The sequence below is a fragment of the Diabrotica undecimpunctata genome, chromosome 2, assembly GCF_040954645.1.
Source record: "Diabrotica undecimpunctata isolate CICGRU chromosome 2, icDiaUnde3, whole genome shotgun sequence".
Lineage (NCBI taxonomy): Eukaryota > Metazoa > Arthropoda > Insecta > Coleoptera > Chrysomelidae > Diabrotica > Diabrotica undecimpunctata.
The window spans coordinates 93,533,007-93,554,849 of record NC_092804.1 but is presented as its reverse complement, the minus strand read 5'-3'; the positions used below and the strand labels follow the sequence as shown (position 1 = coordinate 93,554,849).

At 31.6% G+C, this 21,843-nt stretch overlaps 2 protein-coding genes and 1 pseudogene across 3 annotated transcripts; 2 read left to right on the top strand and 1 right to left on the bottom strand.

Moving 5' to 3' along the window:
- Positions 1-1,488, top strand: part of LOC140433801 (uncharacterized) — a 50,784-nt pseudogene extending 49,296 nt beyond the window's left edge.
- Positions 1,489-1,595: 107 nt separating this feature from the next.
- Positions 1,596-1,991, top strand: LOC140433800 (uncharacterized). Its single transcript, XM_072521777.1, has one exon. The coding sequence runs from the start codon at positions 1,596-1,598 to the stop codon at positions 1,989-1,991; it is 396 nt and encodes a 131-aa protein (XP_072377878.1).
- Positions 1,992-7,241: 5,250 nt separating this feature from the next.
- Positions 7,242-9,858, bottom strand: LOC140433377 (uncharacterized). Of its 2 annotated transcripts, XM_072521395.1 has the most exons (7): positions 9,356-9,857; positions 8,915-9,147; positions 8,685-8,851; positions 8,528-8,635; positions 8,405-8,476; positions 8,101-8,347; positions 7,242-8,032 (listed from the first exon to the last, which is right to left on the bottom strand). In XM_072521395.1, exons 2-7 carry the CDS (start codon positions 9,145-9,147, stop codon positions 8,026-8,028), a joined length of 834 nt encoding a protein of 277 aa, XP_072377496.1. In that variant the 5' UTR covers positions 9,356-9,857; the 3' UTR covers positions 7,242-8,025. The 2 variants fall into 2 exon arrangements, with proteins under 2 accessions (XP_072377496.1, XP_072377495.1); XM_072521394.1 differs by having other exon boundaries at positions 8,405-8,635; positions 9,356-9,858.
- Between the last annotated feature and the right edge of the window lie 11,985 nt (positions 9,859-21,843).

Here is a 21,843-nt window from a genome sequence, read left to right as displayed (position 1 = left end):
AGGGGGGGGGGGATGTAACAGCCACACCGTTCCGTGGCTGAATACCACTGAAGTTACCATGACAGTGTCCACCGAGAGTGAACGGTGACAAGAGACATAGATAGATGTTTGTTATTGTAAGATGTAGGTTAAATTGTAACACATGGTTTTCCTTTTAATAAATTCGTGTACATCAATATTCACAGTCATTACCTAACTATTTTAACTAATACCCACATCACAAACTTAAATATATGCAATAAACATAACATTTTTATTATATGTTATGAGTGTTTTAAACATATGAAAAAATGTATAGAGAAAGAGAACCGAAAAAATAAGGTAATGGTTCAAAAATTACCATCCTACTGTTTAGGTATAGCTTCGTCGCAAATACCGGTCAAATTTGATCGGTTGTATCTCAGGAACTACTCGTCGCAATTCTACTTTTTTTCTTTTACAAGAAGCGTCTTACCGAGTCTGTTCCAGTATGGTTTTTTCAATATTCTATTTGTTTATAAGCAAAAAAATTGTTTATAACTTTAAAACTTTGCTGAGACCGCCTAAATAATACGATTTCAATTCTGTAGAGTGTATTAGATCGGTAGAGTGCGTCTTTATATTTAAAAAAAATTGCAAACATCTAAATGGTCTAATGTTTGTTCTAAAAGTTTTTAAAAAATTTCATATTTGGTGGACGGTTTAAGTAGATTATAAAAATTTTCTAAACCAATTACGAAGGACCTAAGTACAACCTAAATGGTTGGAAGACATTTTTAACCACTCATATATCATAGGAAATTTAATTATCTTTGTTTTATTTATGTACGATTTTCCTCCAAAATTAATAGTTTTAAAGTTATGAGCAAAGAAAGTAGACAAAAATCGATATTTTTAGTAATTTTGAAATATTTTAATGTTTTTATTAATGTTCCAGGCATATTTGAGAGGGAGCATGAGTCAATTGTTATTATTGAAGTTATTACCTAACTTTTTCTGCAAAAATCCGAATGTCACATGCCACCTCTCATATCCAAAAACAGACTTTTTTCACAGATCTGCCCTGGTCTAAATGTACCTAACATTCTATTATTTTGTAGTTACTTGAAGAGAAGTCGAACAAGTATTCTCATTGAACGTGATGATGTTATCAGATGGAGACGTAATTACCTAACTTCTATAAAAAGGTACAGAAGTGAAGGTAGACCTATTTATTACCTTGACGAAACATGGGAAAATGGTAAAGATAAAGTGTGGGTAGACTGTGCCATAAAAAACCCTAGACAGGCATTCATTGAGGGGCTGTCTACTGGTTTGAAAAACCCATCTGGGAAAGGAAAACGCCTCATAGTTTTACATGTTGGATCAGAGTTAGGATTTGTTAATGAAGGGGTTTTCCTTTTTGAGGGAAGAAAGACAGAGGATTACCATGAAGAAATGAATGCATCTGTTTTTGAAAATTGGTTTAATAATATATTGCAAAAATTACCAAAAACGCTATTATTGTAATGGATAATGCATCACATCACAGCCGAAAAGTAGAAAAAATTCCGTCAACATCATCAACAAAGAAATATATGCAAGAATGGTTACAAATAAAAAACATTCCTTTTGATATGGAGATGGTTAGGTCAGAACTTTTACATCTTCTAAGTGTAAATATAGATAAGTATAATATGTATGTAACTGATGAGATGGCTAAAACAAATGGTCAAATTGTACTGCGGCTGCCTCCATATCATTGCGAGTTGAATCCCATTGAGAAAATTTGGGCCCAGGTGAAAAATGAAGTGGCACTTAAAAATACGACATTTAAACTTAAAGAAGTAAAAAAACGTCTGTTGCAAGCTCTTGAGAATGTAACCACAACACATTGGCAAAATTGTGTTAATCACATTCTCAAAGTGGAGGAAAAAATGTGTAAATTAGATGGCATCATAGATAGTGTAATAGAGCCGTTAATAATTCCAATTGGCAATGACAGTAACACAAGTTCTTCAGAAGATGAATAAATTGTATCTTCAAAGTAATTTCCTTCTCTAGATGTATATTTTCATTTCATCTTTCTTATTCATTATCCAAGTGTTACAAGCATATAATGCCAATGGTCACGAACATTATACCATTGCACTACCTACTTTTACTAGTCTCTTTTTATTTCTTTCCTCTGTATCAATTATTGTCACTCGCCAAATATTTGCATTTGCTATATGCTGTTCTCCTTAGGTCGAATAAAAATAAATATCACAGTTCACATACCTAATATATCATATCGTGTTTATGATCATCATATGAATCTGAAATTGGTTGTTTCGTGCAATGATAATTGGTTTCTAATAAGCATTAGTCAACTAACATATCTAAGTTCCCCAACTTTTCTTCATCCTTTTTGCATGCTGTATGTGTACCTACATACTTTCCAATTTTCTGCAGTGACTTTCGATAAAACTTCCTCAACATTCTTTTCGCATCAACTAATTTGAATGTATGTAGTTTGTTTCTCGCTACGTCTTGATACAACAGTTATTTCTTCAATAACTGTTGTTTTTCGCTATGTCACCCTTTACATGTGCCCATACTAGCTCTATAGGGTTAAGTTGACAGTAATTATATGGGGATAAACGAAGTACAGTTATTCTGTCATTTTTAGCTTTTCCATTGATTACATACTTTTTATACTTTTGTTTGTGTTATTGAACAATAATTCACGAGTTCTTTTTTAACCATCGTTTTATCAAATGTGATCTCTTTTCCTTTTAACTAATTAAGTAAATAATGCCTTTATAAAGCCAAAGTTGGTAGTTTTTCAATTAAACAACAATGGCAATTAACATTATCCATTACTATAACAGAATTTTGCGGTATGTTACTAACCGTCTGATACCATTAAATATTCTTCAAATACATACCTCTATTCTCATGATACTCTTTGGTGGTTCTTGAAGTACATTCTAAAAAACCACCATTTACAAAGCCAGTTTCAGATCTAATATGAATAATTATTCGTCCACCTTTTCCAATAGGTAGGTTCAAACCAGAGTTATAACCTTCCATAAAAGTCTATAATTGCAAGAAAATTGAGGCTTTTGAAATGTGGCTTTATCGTCGAATTCTGAAGATATCTTATACCGACCACGTTACGAATCAGGATGTTGTTAAGAATGCAAAAAGAAAAAGACCTGCTAACCACAATAGAATACCTCGGTCACATCATGAGGAACAGCGAAAGATATGAATTGCTGCAACTAATCTTGACTGGAAAAGTGGAAGGAAAACGTGAACCAGGAAGGCGAAGGATTTTCTGGCTGAAAAATCTACGTACATGGTTCAACACAACAACCACAAATCTTTCAGTACAAAACGGCACAAAACAGCAGTTCGTAAAATACAGATTGCCATAATGGATAAAGTAGTTCTGATTAAATTAAAATTACAGATTTTCTCCAATGAGTTCACTAATTTTTATTTGCGGTAACACGACAATTTAATACACTTTAATTATTAACTGTAATATATATATATATATATATATATATATATATATATATATATATATATATATATATATATATATATATATATATATATATATATATATATATATATTGTTATGATGTATTGTTTGTTTGAATGATGAGCAATGAGTATTTTTAATAATATAATATATAGGGTTTTTATCGCGGTTCTCAAAGAATTAGTTTGTAAGTACTTTTTTAAATTATCTTTATTAGATCTACTATGAAACACACATATATATCTAAACTAGCTAATGTAAATTTAAAATAAACTATCTTTAAATTGAAATTCTTATGAAACTAATTAAATTCTATAGACAATGTAAAATTTAAACAAACTATCTTCAAAATTGAAATTGTTATGACACTAACTAAATTATATTAACAAAATTTTTGTACCTTTCTGTCACTGAATGCCTAAATGAACTGTTTTCCACTATATAGATTATAATCACCACTCAAATGTCTTCTTCTCAGCTTCGGTTATCCTTGTTTTTATGAAATTACTTTTTCCAATTATCAGCTTCCACCAATTTAAGATATTTTTCTTCACAGCATTTATAAACCACCAAGCAAACCAGCAAACAGCATTTATTTTTATTCTTCTTTTCAATATATCAATATCCAATCACCAAAATATTATTTAATTTTAAAATTCAATTAATACTTCTTCCATTATCATCATTTATACATAACATAATTTTTAATCTTCAATAATACCTTCTTTATACTGTTTCCCAATCTTGATTTAACTCACTATATTGAACAATTGTAACTGATTGACTGCCTCTAACTAATTTTCATACTAAAACTGGCCTCATAACTGATTGACTAACTGAATGGACTTTCTTACTAAACTTTCTGACTGACTGACTGAATCCAAATCACCGGGTATTTATATCTTTTTGGATGTTCCAGAACCATCTGGTAAGAAATCATGTTCCATTTGTTCTATTAAATACATGTCTGAATTTTCTGGAACAAACCATTTCGCAAACAAGGCCATCTCCGGTGATCTAGAGAATTCCATACTTTTCTATTAATAATTTTGTTGACATTTAGGCTTTTCAGATCAGAATAAACACTTAAATCAGTAAATATATATAAATTAAACATTTTAAACTAACATTATTATTATAACCCCACTTAAATTCGTAAAAATGATTAATTTCTGTCTGTCACTTACTGTATAGTTGGTTGCCTAATCACATGGCTCACTTAAATATATTTACAACATTAAAATACAACTTTTTACAATTATTATATGCTAATTTCTTAAAAATGCCCTCACATAAATAATTTTTATTAAATTCTCTAGTATATAACTTCTTAAAATAACCAAATACTTTTAATATCTAATATAATGTAGTATATAACTTATAAATTATTTTCTATAAACCCCAATCATATCAATATATATATAGATATATATATATAGATATATATATATATATATATATATATATATATATATATATATATACAAATTTATTTTGTTACATATAAAGCATTTTAAGATATATATATATATATATATATATATATATATATATATATATATATATATATATATATATATATATATATATATCTTAAAATGCTTTATATGTAACAAACTAAATTTAATAGATATCATTAACATTAGTAATGTTCTTGCTTCACTTTTCAAATTCCCAAACAACTTCAGTTTCTTCTTGTTAAGAGGACTATGTCATCTACATAAATAGTATATGTATTACTATTTACATGTGTAATTAATTTTATATTTGGTTTATAATAAAGGTTTATCAAATAAACACTTATTTAAAAGGAGGAAAACTCATAGTCATTTATTCAGTGGCGGCTGGTGTGGTAAAATTTTGGGTAGGCCAAGCCAGCAAATTACATAGCTTTGTGTAATCAGTGACGGATCCAGAGGGAAGGGTCACGGGGTCATGACCTCCCCCCCCCTAACTAATTTTTTAATGATTTCTCTGTTCATTTTAACTTCAGCGTTGTATCTAGTTTTTGCGATTTTTGATCTAGCAAATCGCGAACAGAAAACGCCCTCTTCTGTACATCCTTAAAGGACAGAAAATTACTTAAATGTTCCTTGCAACTGGAATGTTTTTTTAAGGAGGCAGACATATTTTTTAAATCAAAGTATCCTTCACAATTCTATACACATTTCTTATTAGAAAATAACAAACACGTCTGTTTTTCGTAATACTTCCAGACAACCATTTGTAGACATCATACCAAGAGCAATTAAAAGTACGCACCTTTTTCCCATCTTTTTGGTCAATACGCAATGTTGGAGTAGGCCTTTCATTCATAATAATTTTTTTTCTATCAATTTCAGTTCTTCTAGATAATGGCGATTCCAATAGTGAAACAACAATGTCCAAACACTCACAATCAACATTACTATTACTGCAACCTGGTAAAGCGTCATAAAAACTCATTTTTATGTATCAGTTATAAAACAATCTCACATATATAAGCTGCATACAATAAGGCGATATAGAAATCACGCAAATGTGATTTTTTTTCTTCGAATTTTACGAATTTTTTTAAATTTATTTGGGCAACCGTGCACTTGTTTGCAATTGTGTTGTTTGTTTAAAGATATGTTACAATTATAGATTATGTTACATATTTTTTATCATAATGTAAAAGAAAACTTATATTACAATTCGATAATTACGTTACAAGTGACAACGATGGTCATCGTAGGCCCGATCGTCTGGTGCCTAAACAGCAAGCATAAATACGACAATATAAATCGTTGTCCGGCAAGCTGCTTAACTTCAAACGCTTTTTGTACGGGGATCTTATGTGAGCTGTTCAACCTTTGTTCAATTGGCATTTGTTTGTTTAGTTTGAGAATACATTATTGAATACTTGCATTATGTTAGCTGTAGTATGTTTTATCTTATTTCTCAAAATATCAGCATCATTATAATTAGCTTGATTACACTTTTTGTTCATGATTTGTTCTTCCAATTTTTTATTTTTAAAATTTCAATAGTTTATTTCATTGCTTCCTTATACACAAGCTTTTTTCAATTGGCATTTGTTTAGTTTGATAATACATTATTGAATATTTGTATTATGTTAGATGTAGTATGTTTTATCTTATTTCTGAAAATGTCAGAATGATTATCATTAGCTTGATTACACGTTTTGTTTATGATTTATTTTTCCAATTTTTTATTTTTAAAATTTCAATATTTTATTTTATTTCTTTCTTATATCTAATCTTTGTTCAGTTCAATTCAAAGTTGTTTATTTTGAGAATACATTATTGAATACTTATATTATGTTAAATATAGTATGTTTTTGTGTTATTTATAAAAATGTATTTTTTTATGTTTTAATTTAAAATAAATGAGGGTTTTTCACTCACTATGCTCAGACAACTTAAGCAAAGTATGTCTTTACTGAGTACAAGGAGTTTCCCTCCTTTTAATTAAGTGTTTATTCCTTTCATAAAACCTTTCCTTACCAAATAAAAATTATACAAATTTAGAATATTAATATTCTTTATTTAAAAAATTATACAGTTATAATAATTAAATACAATATAAAATAGATTATTTTATTTTATAGCTTCATCAGGAGTAAACTGTAAACAATTAGAACATTACAAATATATATATATATATATATATATATATATATATATATATATATATATATATATATATATATATATATATATATATATATATGTATATATACATGTATATATTGCAGTGGCAGCAATTTACTAAAAATTATGCAAACTCAGTATTTTAATAATTTTCAGTAAACAACATAAAAATATGATCTATGTAGCAATCAATACTTAAAAAAACTGAAAGAGAAACATACATAATCTAAAAACAAAAGACTATACAACAAATAAAAAGGTAAAACCATATCTTACCAGCTGAAATTAAAATATTAAGAACCTTAAATCTACATTAAATACTATCTAGAAATAAAATAAACAGGAAGGAGAATAGAAAGAAAATAACCTTGATTTTACAACACAAAGTATATTTTTTTTTTAAATTTTTTTTCGTCTTTATAGAGGGGGGGTCTGAAATCTTCAAAAGACATCTCAGTCCAGTACGCCGCCTGACTGACCTTAGTGCAGGATTCATTCTTCGTAGTCCCGGCGATAGTTCCCGAGGTACTTTAAAACGCCCTACGTCAAATGCCTACCTGCTAAAACAGACCCTCCTCTGACATTCAGTGCTCCGAAAGTGAAAAGGCCACTGTAAGACTGAGTTAACACTATCTTCAGTTGGGAATAAGCCACAATGTTTATTTATATGTTATAGTTACTGATGTTTTGATGTCTATGACCAGATATTGTTACCAAAAATACAAAATTGTGATTTATTTTCTGAAAATAAATCACAATTTTGTATCTATGATAACAGCCCTCTGGTCATATAGATTGAAAAAAATCAGTAAATAAAATATGTAAATAAATATATTGTGGCTTATTCCTAACATTCTCTCTAAAAATGCAGAGTACCCAACAAAGGAAAAAGATCTTCTAGCGCCTGAAAATATACAATTAATTATAGCCAAATTCTAGTAACAAGTCAAACATGATAAAATCTATAATTACCCTTTTTTATAGTCTATTAACTTCAATGAAGCTAATTCAGCTTCATCAGTAGCTCTCTGCCTCTCCTTCTCAGCTGCTTCTCTTAAGGCTTTTGCCCTCAGCATATCTTCTTCCAAAATCTTCATTTTCATCCTGTGAATCTCGTCTTGCTGTCTGATGGTATCCCTCATTTTCTTGGACCGTTGTTTATTTTCAGACAATATTTGTGGTATAGCACCCAGTGCCCTACTAGAAGTAGGAGTGTTTGCTAAAATTGATATTATTGTTAAGTACATATGGCTTTAACTACATTTAAAACACTTACCACTTTGAAGCACATCATCATCATCCTCTTCTGTATGAACAGCAGGTGTCACACTACAAGTATTACCTGAAACTATTATTAAGTGTACAGGAAGACTGCTCAAAATTATTACATCATACTTACATAACAAGTCCATTTCTTTGAACTCTGTAGTGGGAAAGAAGTGAGGGGGGTCAGAGGCTACTGATGGTCCTGCTATTGAGCTTCCTAGCTGGTTGAACTGTTTTTGGCCTACAATTATACTATGAGTAAAGCACAGTTACAAATTTAGTACATTTACCTTTTTCAAAGACTGCTGTGCTATCAAAAGAACAGTCGATGCTGACGTCTATATTGGGACCAGCCTCTTCAACTAACTCCAGCACTGCATCACACTCTGGCTTCATCGGGGGACCACCACCTGTAGCTAACATGCTGTGACGCAGTGCTGTTGTTTCTTTGCGTTTCCTATGATAAAAAAATTATTGGTCAATACTTAAGCATTTGCTTAAACTAATAAAAGTATTCTACCTTTGTTTTAGGTTGTTCCACAATTTTCGAAGCTGGTCGCTGGTCCTGATGTTGTTGACCTCAGGCTGGCAGTTATAATTTCTTGTTATTAACTCCCAAGCCATCTTTTTCTCCATTGTCGAAGCACCGTCTGTCCTTTTATTCTCTACCACACCGTTTTCAGTTACCAGCTGGATTAGGAGAACTTTTTCCTTTGTTGAGTAAGGTGCATATTTCATGCCATTTCCACTCATCTAAAATTTAGATAACCAATTTATTTAGCGTACGGCTTATACAGACAATATAATTATAATGATTGTAACGCATTACACACATATAAATATATCCAAAAACAAATACACATGTAAGCATATATTGAACATCTAAAATTATGCCTCAGACACAGTAACAAAATGGAAATTAATTCTCTAGAATAAATATTTTTTATAATATATTACATACCTTAAAATAGTTAATCCAATATTAATTTCAAACGCAAAATATTAATACCAAACACAAAATTTCAGTAAGTATACTATACTATAAACCAACTTTGCGCGGGCTAAAGCATAAACTAAATTTGGCGCTAAAAGTTTAGTCACAATTATGATAAAATTGACAGAATCTTCTTTTTATTCGATATTTATTCGAAACTTACTTTTACTGTACTAATTTTTCGTGCTTGAGATCAACCTTGTACGAGAATACCCGAAGTATCGTTTATAGAACACAACAAATACTTGAGCATGACTTTGACGTAAGTTCGACTTGGCGGAGCACATGCTCAAGCACGGGCTTGAGTACCGACTATAAATACGGGGCTAAGCCCGAAACTCCTTGTACTCAGTAAAGACATACTTGCTTAAGTTGTCTGAGCATAGTGAGTGAAAAACCCTCATTTATTTTAAATTAAAACATAAAAAAATACATTTTTATAAATAAGACAAAAACATACTATATTTAACATAATATAAGTATTCAATAATGTATTCTTTAAATAAACAACTTTGAATTGAACTGAACAAAGATTAGATATAAGAAAGAAATAAAATAAAATATTGAAATTTTAAATGATAATCATTCTGACATTTTGAGAAATAAGATAAAACATACTACATCTAACATAATACAAGTATTCAATAATGTATTATCAAACTAAACAAACAAATGCCAATTGAAAAAAGCTTGTGTATAAGGAAGCAATAAAATAAACTATTGAAATTTTAAAAATAAAAAATTGGAAGAACAAATCATGAACAAGAAGTGTAATCAAGCTAATTATAATGATGCTGATATTTTGAGAAATAAGATAAAACATACTACAGCTAACATAATGCAAGTATTCAATAATGTATTCTCAAACTAAACAAACAAATGCCAATTGAACAAAGGTTAGATATAAGGAATACAATTAAATATTGAAATTTTAAAAATTAAAAGAACAAATCATGAATAAAAAGTGTTATCAAGCTAATGATGATGCTAACATATATCTACCTATAATAAGATAAGTATTCAATAATGTATTTTAATTCTTATGCAAAATATTGGTGAATAAAATGTCTCCTAAAATTTAAACCTCGTTCCACATCATTAACATTTCTATTTACTGGCACATCAATATTTTCTACAAAATCATCATCATCATTATTATTTTCTTGTAAACCTATATTATAAAGTACTGCTGTAGCACATATTATTGCAAGAGATGTATTTAATTTAGTTTGTAGACCTCGTTGAAGACAAGGAAACCGTCTTTTCCAGGTTCCAAATAGCCTTTCAACAACATTTCTTGTTCTTATATGTGCACTATTATACCTATTTTCTTGATCATTACCTAAAAAGAGATATCCATCAAATAACCTATTTTTTAGCCAATTATCAATAAATACCTGGCTGTAATACTGGAGTAAGTAGATAGTGTCTGCATGCATATCCACTGTCACCTATTAATAATCCTGGAATTTCACCTCTTTCCATTCTAACTCGTAATGCACTTCGATCAAATATCAAGCTGTCATGACTTGATCCGGGATGTCGAACAACAATATCCATAATCTCTCTTCTAGGACCTGAAACAACCTGCAATTTATTTATATAATGAGGGCCTGGATAAGAAAGATCAATCTATACCTGCACATTTAATGAAAAAAAGCCTTTTCTATTACGAAATACTTCCCCATTATTACCACCTGGATTAGATATCTTGATGTGGGTGCAATCAATACACCCAGAAACATTTGGAAAATAGGCAACCTCATAAAAACTTGTTATATTCCTCCTAAATCCTTGTCCAGTATGGGGAAACCCTACAAAATCATTTAAACGTTGAGCTATTAATATTGATACCTTTTTAATGGTGTTGCTTATTGTCGATTGACTAATACCCCGCAAATCACCAGATACAACCTGAAAATTAGATGTAGCATAAAATCTTAAACAAATTAACAATTGTAATATTGGAGGTATTCGTAAACCACGATTGTCTGCTTTTCGTAGACCTTCAAATACCAGAGGCAGAATGGTATCTGCAACGGTATCTTTGTTGAAACGATACCGTTGACGAAATTCAACATCGCGGTAAAACTCCATGGGATTTTCCATATCACGAATATATCGTTTTGGTATACGTTCCGGCTGATTTCCTTCTTCAATATGATCAATAAACTCTAAAAATTCTTCAACTTCGTCATACATTTTTTATTGTAATGAGAAAAACAAAAAAAATATATTGGAAGCGAATCGAAAAACAAATTTAACAAATATAAACAACAAAAGTCCTTTTAAAACAAATAACGGGCTACGTCAGGGAGACCCACTCTCCTGTATACTATTCAATCTAGCTTTGGAAAAAGTAATACGTACGTCACAAATCACAACTACCGGTTCAATATATAACAAATCTGTGCAAATCTTAGCATATGCTGATGATATCAATATTGTTGGGAGAACGGAAAACGCAGCACGAGAGGCGTACGTAGCATTAAAGGAAGCGGCTACAAAAATGGGTTTAATAATAAACACCAACAAAACAAAATACATGAAAATAGGTACGCAACCACAAACACTACGGCCACTTGTTATAGAAAATGACGTCATCGAAGCAGTTAACGAATTTATATACCTGGGAACGCTCGTCAATACTGAAAATGACACTACCGCAGAGATAAACCGCAGAATTTGCACGGCTAATAGATGCTATTTTGGGCTTAATCTCCTTTTTAAATCTACAGTTATATCAAGAAATACAAAAGTAAAACTCTACAAAACAATAATACGCCCAGTCCTAACATATGGTTCAGAAACCTGGACTTTAACAAAAAGTAATGAAAACATGTTAGGATGTTTCGAAAGAAAAATACTAAGGCGCATCTATGGAGCGGTAAATGAAAATGGTGTCTGGAGAAGACGATACAACTTCGAACTCTATAGGATATACCAGGAACCAGATATCGTAAAACACATAAAGATAGGACGTCTAAGGTGGGTAGGCCATGTTATGCGGATGGAGCAAACCGACCCAGCTAGAAAAACGCTCCTTGATAGACCTATTGGTCAAAGAAGAAGAGGAAGACCCAGAACAAGATTCCTAGATAACATCGATGAAGACATGAGAAATATGGAAATACGTGCTTGGCGGAGGAAGGCGATGGATAGGGACGACTGGAGAAAAATTCTTGGGGAGGCTAGGACCCACACAGGGTTGTAAAGCCAAAATGATGATGATGAAACAACAAAAGTTAGGTTAGGATCCCGTGCTCAAGGCAGGTCGATCCGATGCTTGAGTACGAGCTGTCATTTCTGCGTACTCAAGCTCGACTTCGTACTTGAGAACGGTTTATAGAACACAAATTTCATTCAAGGTCGACCTCAAGCATCGACCGATACTTGAGCATCGACTATAAATATGGGCCTTAATGGAGCCTGCTGCCTGAATAATGAAAATAAGTCTATACCTGTACATTTGAAAAATGGGCAATCCCATAAAAACTGCTTATATTCTTATAAAGTAGCATACACTATTTGTTGTTTAAGTTAATGCGCTGAAGAAATATTGTAAAATTCGATTGGGACGATTTTCACATTTGGTCCCATTGAAGATAGCTACAAAGGAGCTGTGAATATTAAATTCACAAAACAAATTTTTGACGTTTGACTGTGTTGTCATGTCTTTATAATGTATATGTTGTAGGCTTCCATTACAAATAGAGAAGCTTTCAAAAATACATTTTTATTATATTATATGAATTATGCAATTTTTTAATTTTTTTATATACAACACGAACGAATAAATACTCGTTTCTTCTCATATTAATTGCAGTTAATTATTACAAAATTTTTTTGGCATTTGCCTTTGATAATAAGCTAATAAATTTGGCAATCCTCAAACCACTAGTTGCCAGATTGTTACAGATGGTCACCAGATGTCTGTGGAAAGTACCTGAATACTATTCTTATTATTTTTTGAAAGAATTTCTTTTTGACTGTTAGTTTGTTAACGTTCTATTGGATTTTTATTAATTATAAATCACATGCTATTTCCCGATTTATTAAAAAAAACATGGCAACACAGTCAAGCGCCAACATTTCATTCTATAAACTTTAATTGACAGCTCAATTATAGCTATCTTCAATGGGACCAAATGTGAAAATCGTCCTTCGATTGGATTTTAGATATAATTTTATCACGAATATGGGAATATATGGCTTTCATATACGTTCTAGACGATTTTCTTCTACAATGTGATAAATAAACTCTAAAAATTCTTCAACTTCTTCATAACAGTCTAACAGTTGTTGTCTATACTGTGCATAAACAAACAAAATTAGGTTAGAATCGATGTGAGGTTGTCCAATACTGATTACTGGATTACCGCAAGACCGAGATAAGCAACCAAAAAAGAAGATGTATTTGGTGACTTTTCTAGTAACTTTCTTGGGTGTGAATCTGTCTTTTTAGTTTACTCCTCCTGGTTAAAAAACAGAGTATAGTACAAAATAGAGAGATATCGCAACGTCAAACGTTAATACCGTATTGAGACGTAAATAACGGATAACGGTCTGTTGAAACCATCGAGCAAAAAGACAAAAGAGGGAATCTAATCGTTATGAAAAGGCGACCAAAAAAGTGGCTCTGATGGCGCACATATCCGGAAATGCGAATGTGCCAAATTTAAATTTTCCGACACTTATTAACAGTAGCTATAAAATAGTTTTCAGAATGTGTCTTAGACGAGAAAATTTTAATTAAATATTAACGATAACAGTCTAAAATGAGAAACAATTGTTAAAAAACTTCAATATAAATAAGATTTCATGTGACAGTTGGGACAAATAATAACATAACCCAACTAAATTTGATTTCTTAAACAAGGAAAGACTCTCTTTCCTTGTTTAATTTGGCCTCTCAAGATGGCACTTCCTGTCTAACAATATTTTTGCCCCCACTACCTTTACATTCCCTCTTTTGTCTTTTTGCTCGATGGTTGAAACACAGGTATCAAGAGAGTTATCGCAAATTGTTCTGGGGGGTACGATAAGACTTAACGTTATTATGACAACCGACGTTTGGCATTAACTGTAACCTATTATAGAAATTAATGTTAGTCATAGCCATACTCGAATATAACTACTTGTACTTAACTGTTTTTTTTTATTGAATAATGGATTTGGAAATTGATGCAGCAATAATAGCTGGTGCTGATGATAACGAAATTGAAGACTTAATTCTTGTTAATTTGCTACAAGGAGAAGATATTGAGCAGGTAGACGTGCACTTTAATTTTAATGATTTAACCAATAGTCAATGTCAATGTATAAAATTTGTCTAAACAAAATAAGAACACACGTGTTTCTCAAAACAAACCAAACAACATAGATAAGGTTAGATTGCCAAACAAGATCATCCACTTGATCCACAGTCACAGTTTTTAGTTTCTAAATTTGTATTCTATCAAATATTTTTATGTTTTATGCGAAATGTCAAATTATCGTTTAACGTAATTACCACCCCTTATTTCGACCCAAATAGCGGAAGCCCTTATCCGTTATTAACGTAACATTCACTATGCGCTTGCGTACATGTCAAAATAGCGTATTCCGCTATTAGCGTGCGATAAAAATGCACTTGCGATATCTCTCTATTAGATAGTACAACGTTATACGTTATTGGGTTCGAGGTGGTTCGAGCGGTCTTTACTACGTCACACTCCTGGGCCAGCTGTCAAATGTCATGCGCAATATCATACCTTCTGTATTCATTGTACCATGCTACGAAACCATTCCATCAAGATCACATCAAGCCAAGGTTACGGTCCATGGTACAATGAATACACAGTTAAGGTTAATAAATAGACAAAACAACTTGTCTGGTTTCAAGAACGGTTGACTCTTAGAGTAGGGAATTCTACTCGTCAAAGGAGTGACCGCAACGATAACAACAGTGAAGCCGAGTGAGCACCAAACACGTATACCAGTGGCGTATCACCTAGGCCAATAAGAACAATATAAAACTACATAATTAAATTCCAAATAATAGTAATCATAATTTTAGTTTAATTTTCTATTTTTATTTATTTTACATAACATTATGCAAGACGTACAAAAAAGATTTAAAAAAATGACAGTCTTTTAATTTATGGAACTTTTATACATAGGTCAATAACTTTTATACAATAAACTAGGATTAGGAATTAGGGGACGTGATAAAAGCAAACAAATTTTTTGAATGATTGGTTTATTGTCCACTAAACAGTATTCATTTGTTATATTTATTTCGAATAACATTAATAACTGTATATATATAAAAAAAATTTATAGGCATTTTATTGCTTTTTTATTTTACCTAATAATTCATTTTGAAGATCTCTTCATAGTCATTGTTTGTAAAATAAACAGAGCATATTCTACTCTTAGAATCAGGATTAAAATTATCAGCTCTTCTGCATCGGTTAACCCATTCAGCTCTTATAGTTTTCGACACTAAATCCTTTCCTTTTGGAAAACTGTGAAAAATAACAGGCATAGGTAATTATTTAGTAAGCCGGAACGCCTCAAAAATGCCAAATTTTTTGTGGACTTAGCCAAAAAAGTGAAAAAAAACCTCAAATTTTAATGTTTTCTTTGCTTTAAACTAGTAAAAGTGCCCAAATAATCTAAAATACAGAAAAAATAAAAAAAAGTACTATAAATAAAAAAAATTAACATAAAAAGCAAATAAAAGTATATATACATGTCTTAATAAAAAAAACGTAACTAAAACATATTAAATATCACTGTTTTTTACTGTTAAATTATGAAAAAATGGGTAAAATTGTTTTAAATAATCAAGATTTTTAATATATCAAAACAATATGGCGGCCATGCGCAAGAAGTTAAATTTTATGTACTTTTGACATTGTTGCCAGTTTTAACCTTTAAAAAATCTAAAAAATTCATGAAAAGTACCTTAATTAAAACAGGTAGATGCAATCTTAATAACCACGTGCAAAACGAGTACCCGTTAACCATCGTCTTATTTTATTATTAAAAATGTAAACCAATAAACCAAATCTAACCTAACACTGGTAAAAAAAGCAGTAATAAGAATAAAATGTTATAATATAATTAAAAATAAAAAATTTTATATTTCATAAGAAAACATGAAATTAAAACTAAACCAACGTAACCAAATCTAACCTAACACTGGTAAAAAAAAGCAGTAATATAAATAAATAAAATTTTATAATATAATTAAAAATCAAAATTTTTATATTTCATAAGAAAACATGAAATTAAAACTAAACCAACGTTACCAAATCTAACCTAACGCTGGTAAAAAAAGCAGTAATAAGAATAAAATTTTGTATAATTAAAAATCAAAATTTTTATTTTTTATAAGAAAACGTGATAATAAACGTAAAGTAACGTAACCAAATCTAACCTGACCCTTGTAAAAAAGCTATAATTTTCAGTTAAAAGTAGGTAGTAATTTATAAACTTTACGTTTTAGGTAAATTTTTATTTTTCATTAGAAAACATAATTTTGAATAACTATGGCAACACTGGTTAAAATTACCCTTCTTGACCTTGACCATAAGAAACAGTTGTCATTCCCACGATACACAGACTAAACGGTATGCAGATTGTCGTCGCTAAATTTGGTTCGGCCGCGCAGCTACGTCACGTGGGAACCTAAAATTTATTTGCTCCTTGTTTGTTGTTCGGAGTTTCGATACATTAAATTCGTACTTGGTGGCGTTGAAAGTGATTAAATTGAGGTTTTAATTAGTCTGTGTATCGTGGTCATTCCTGTCATTTCTCATTGTTTCATGGTAAATAATGGCGGTGGCTTTTAAAAATCGGACATATTTTAAATGGAAATTACATAAAAAAGAACGTTTTGCACCGAATAAAAATCATTGCACAATCATTAGTAAGTGAAGCAGAATTCATTGATATAAATTTCATCTCCGTAGACATGGTTCCGGCTTATTACGCTAGTACCCAGGCGGTTTCTTGGTTTTCACACTCTTAAAATTATTGTCACAACCATATATGGCACATCTATTACCACCCATTTTGTTTATACAAGTAAATTGATATAGAAACAATAATTAAATAGTCTTATAAGGCAGTTAAATCACAACAAAGCACAACTATTCTATATAAAACAATAAGAAATGTCAACCACGAATCCCCACGCCTACGTCACACTCAACACAATGCATTTCTTACATTAGAGCATAGGACAAAATCATCACAAAATCAATCCTATCTGTATTTAGTGTCCTTGGTCACTCTCTTTCCTTGTCTAAGGGTTTACATACAGCCGGAAAAATGAAAGATTACCCATGATCATATCAATCACTTATTTTGTATTTGCTGTCATTTTCTATAAATAACAAATGTTTGTTACACAAAAAGACACGCGTTAATATACGCATATAAACTTCAAAAACTGAGCAATGAATCGCTGTTGTAAAATTTTTATTCTAAACTCCGTTAAAAATTTGTAAAATCGTTATTTTTATATAGATAAACAAAAGTATTATTTTAATCCTACCCTATTATCGAATTTTTCATTTCCAACAATAATTTTTTCATTTTTTCAGTATTTTTTTATATACACCTTTTTGTAAAATTTTGTTCAAAATACATTTTATTGTTTTAAACACAGTAATTTATATTTTTAAATATTAAAAAAAATGCCTCACCTTGACATGTTAGCACATTGCCGTGACCAGGAATTCGAACCTGGGTTACCACGGCCACAACGTGGGATCAGAACAACTAGTCCACTAGACTTGACTAGACGATCACGGCTAATGGTAGCTAATCTGAAAAGCTAAACGTAGGAGGCGCTTGTATAGTTGGAGGTCACGTTAACTCTTCAAATCAATTTACTTGTAAGTAAATATTGCGTTTATTTGGCTGTGTGAATTTAATTTGAGAAAATAAAATGTCTCAATGTTGTTTTGTGCCTTTGTGCTCATCGAGAACATCAGGACACAGGTTTCCCAAAGATATTCTGATGACAAAAAAAGTGGATTATAGCAATAAGAAGGGATAAATATGTGCCGAAAATAAATGCACGTATTTGTTAAAATACCTATGTTTTTCTGGAATATTTCGTTACAGCCATATTTAATAAGAATTTAACAGGGAAAACCCTGTAGTTGGCTGTATGCCATAGGTATAACCACAGACCACTAATAACGGTGATCTGTGGGTATAACATATTAAAATGAAGTAAAGACTTCTGTTGTATGTTTTTATATTAAATTAATTTAATATACTAACATACAAAAGTCACCACTGTTACGTTACATGACTGTATTAGCTGAAACCCAAATACAAATACTTCACTATAAAACTCAGATGAACATAAATATTTTTATTTTGGTCTGAGCTATAGAAATAAAACATTAAGAATATGATTAATATAGTTTACCTTTCGATAAGAGCTTCCTTTTTTCCAGTAACTTTGACATTCCTTCTCCTTAATTCGTTTTTTACCGCACAAACAGTCCAAGATCCGTATTTTTCTGCCATATTTTATGTAGTATCCTTGTAATAATACGACAATTTCGGTAAATAGTTTTATTTTACTAAAATACCCGCTAAAAGGGTGAACACAAATGTTTATATTTTTACAGCAATTTTACAAGTGTCCTTTTTTTAGGTTGACAGCTGACGGTTGCCAGACAGCCGTCAGCTAACACCCTAAGGTCGGGTTCACACTATCTAAGCTTACGACACTACAATACCTCTCCTCACAAATTCAAGCGCTGGGGTGGTTTAATATTACGCTTTGGTCGTTCACTTATATTAACCTGACCCTTTTCAGTTGTAACTTCAGATGCAATCTGAGGATAAGGCTGATCAGCTAAACTTGCATTGATTTTAATTTCTTCCTGTCCCAGAGTCTCATTCGTTTGAGAATAGGGCTCGTTTATTGACTCGTTTAATAACAATTTTGGTTGGACATTCAAATGTATAGACCTTCCCTATAAACTTTTTCAACCTGATCCTCCACTACATCCGATTGATTCCGCCGAATTTGATTCAAATGCCTCTTCCAAATCAAATTCTCATGAATCAGTTTACACAAATAAATCCTATCATTTAAAACTTCATCTATTACATTCTCTACCCATATTTTTCTATTTGGATTTGGATAGTCCCTGCACCAAACTCTATCCCCCTCTACAAAACTATCTTCTCTTTTTCCTTTATAATTTAAAATTTGATTTTCAGCTTTTTCTTTTGATGAAATCCCTTTTAGAGACAATAAATCTAAACGTGTACGTACCTTAGTTTTAAACATCATACTGCTAGGTGACATACCAGTAGTAGCATGTATCGAATTTCTATATGAAAATAAATATCTGTAAATCAAAGTTTCCAGTTGCACATTTTTATTTTTTTCATCTGAAAGAGCTTTTTTTAATCCTAATTTAACCGATTTAACACAGTTTTCTGCAAACCCGTTAGTTGAGGGATGAGAGGGTGGAGATGTTACAAACTTAACTCCGTTATTACTCAAAAAATCAATAAAGTTTTCGGATGTAAATTGGGTCCCATTATCCGTTTCTACTATACGCGGTATACCAAAACGTGAAAAACATTCCCTAAATCTACTAATAGTATTTTCTGACGGCGGCATATATGACATCTATATTTAAGAAAAGAGATAGAAAACGATGCGAAAACTACAGAGGAATAAGCGTAATATCATCAATAGGAAGATTATATGGGAAGATACTACGAGAAAAGATAGAGCAAGCGATAAAAGGCAAAATCGGAGAGGATCAGGCAGGCTTCACGGCAGGAAGATCATGCATAGACCACATATACACACTGGAACAACTGTTGGAAAAGAAAAAAGCAAAAAATAGAGATATACACTTGGCATTTGTGGACCTGAGAAAGGCGTATGACTCTGTACCAAGGTCAGAACATGGGAGGCAATGTACAAATTAGAAATACAGACGGAACTCATAGAAGCTACAAAAGCTCTGTATAAAGAAAATAAAGTGTCCATTAAAATGGGAACAAGAATCATAGGAGACTTCACCACAACAAAAGGGCTCCTGCAGGGTTGTTCCACATCTCCAACCCTATTCAAAATATACTTAGAGAAAGCCTTGACTACATGGAAAAGAAAATGCGAAGGCATGGGAGTACCGGTACGGAACGAATACCTATATACATTAAGTTTTGCAGACGATCAAGTAGTGATTGCACAAGACCAAGACGACCTCAGCTACATGATGAAAAAACTACAAGAAGAATATACCAAGGCTGGCCTAGATATTAACCTCGCGAAAACAGAGTACCTATCTACAAGTGAAGAAGACATAGAAGATCTACAGATTGATGACAACGTAACAATCAAAGGAAAGGATAAATTCAAATACCTGGGGTTTATAATCACGAAAAAGGCAACAACAGAGGAAGAAATTACACAAAGATTAGGACAAACAAGAACAGCAATCCGACAACTTAACTCAGTATGGTGGGATAGACACCTAAATATGAAAACAAAAACGCAGATTTATAAAACATTAGTGCGAAGTATTATGACATATGGGGCTGAAAATTGGATCATAAACAAGAAAACCAGCAGTAAGATAGTAGCAACAGAGATGGAATGCCTGCGAAGATGCTGCAGAGTAACAAGAATGGATAGGAGAAGTAATGACGAAATAAAGCAAAGAACATCAATAGAAACAGACATACTAACATATATAGAACAAAAAAGACTAAAGTGGTATGGACATGTAAGAAGAACTAGCGACAGCAGATGGATAAAGAAAATAACCGAATGGAGCCCCATAGGAAGGAGGAAAAGAGGACGACCCCGAAAATCCTGGAGGAACGAAGTAGACGACGCCATGAGTAAGAGAGGACTGAACGATGGAGAATGGAACAACAGAGAGAGATGGAAACGGTTGAGCGAGGGAAGGCAGTGAATACTGTAGAATCCCTAAATATATATAGTATTTTCTGAATCAGGTGTGTTCATCACGAATACCTCTGGCCATTTAGTGTATGTGTCCACAATAATTAAAATTGTCTTTGTCCTAATGGGCCCTAGAAAATCAGCATGTATTTTTTCATAAATGTAGTGAGACTTCAGTGACTTCATCAGCTTAGCCTTAGGCGGATCTGGCCGCAATTGGCAACAAACTTTACAGTTATTGACCTGCTGCTCAATCTCGTTATCTAGCGATGGCCACCAGAAATAGGAACGGGCGCTGGACTTCATCTTCGTCATACCTTCATGATTACTGTGTATTTCTTTAAGTAACTGCACTCTCAGTGCAACAGGAATTACCGCGCGATACCCCCACATTATAATTCCTTGCTCAATAAAAAGCTCCTGCCTCCTAGCTATAAATGGTTTCAATAGTTCATTTTCTGTATGCTTCGGAAATCCATATCTAATAAAATTGAACACTTTGCCC

Coding starts and splice junctions, on each gene's coding strand:
- LOC140433800 (XM_072521777.1), top strand. CDS start 1,596: ATGGAGATGGTTAGGTCAGAACTTTTACATCTTCTAAGTGTAAATATA.
- LOC140433377 (XM_072521394.1), bottom strand. CDS start 9,147: ATGAGTGGAAATGGCATGAAATATGCACCTTACTCAACAAAGGAAAAA. Junction 8,852..8,914: donor TGGAACAACCTAAAACAAAG/GTAGAATACTTT, acceptor TTTTTATCATAG/GAAACGCAAAGAAACAACAG. Junction 8,636..8,684: donor CACAGCAGTCTTTGAAAAAG/GTAAATGTACTA, acceptor GTATAATTGTAG/GCCAAAAACAGTTCAACCAG.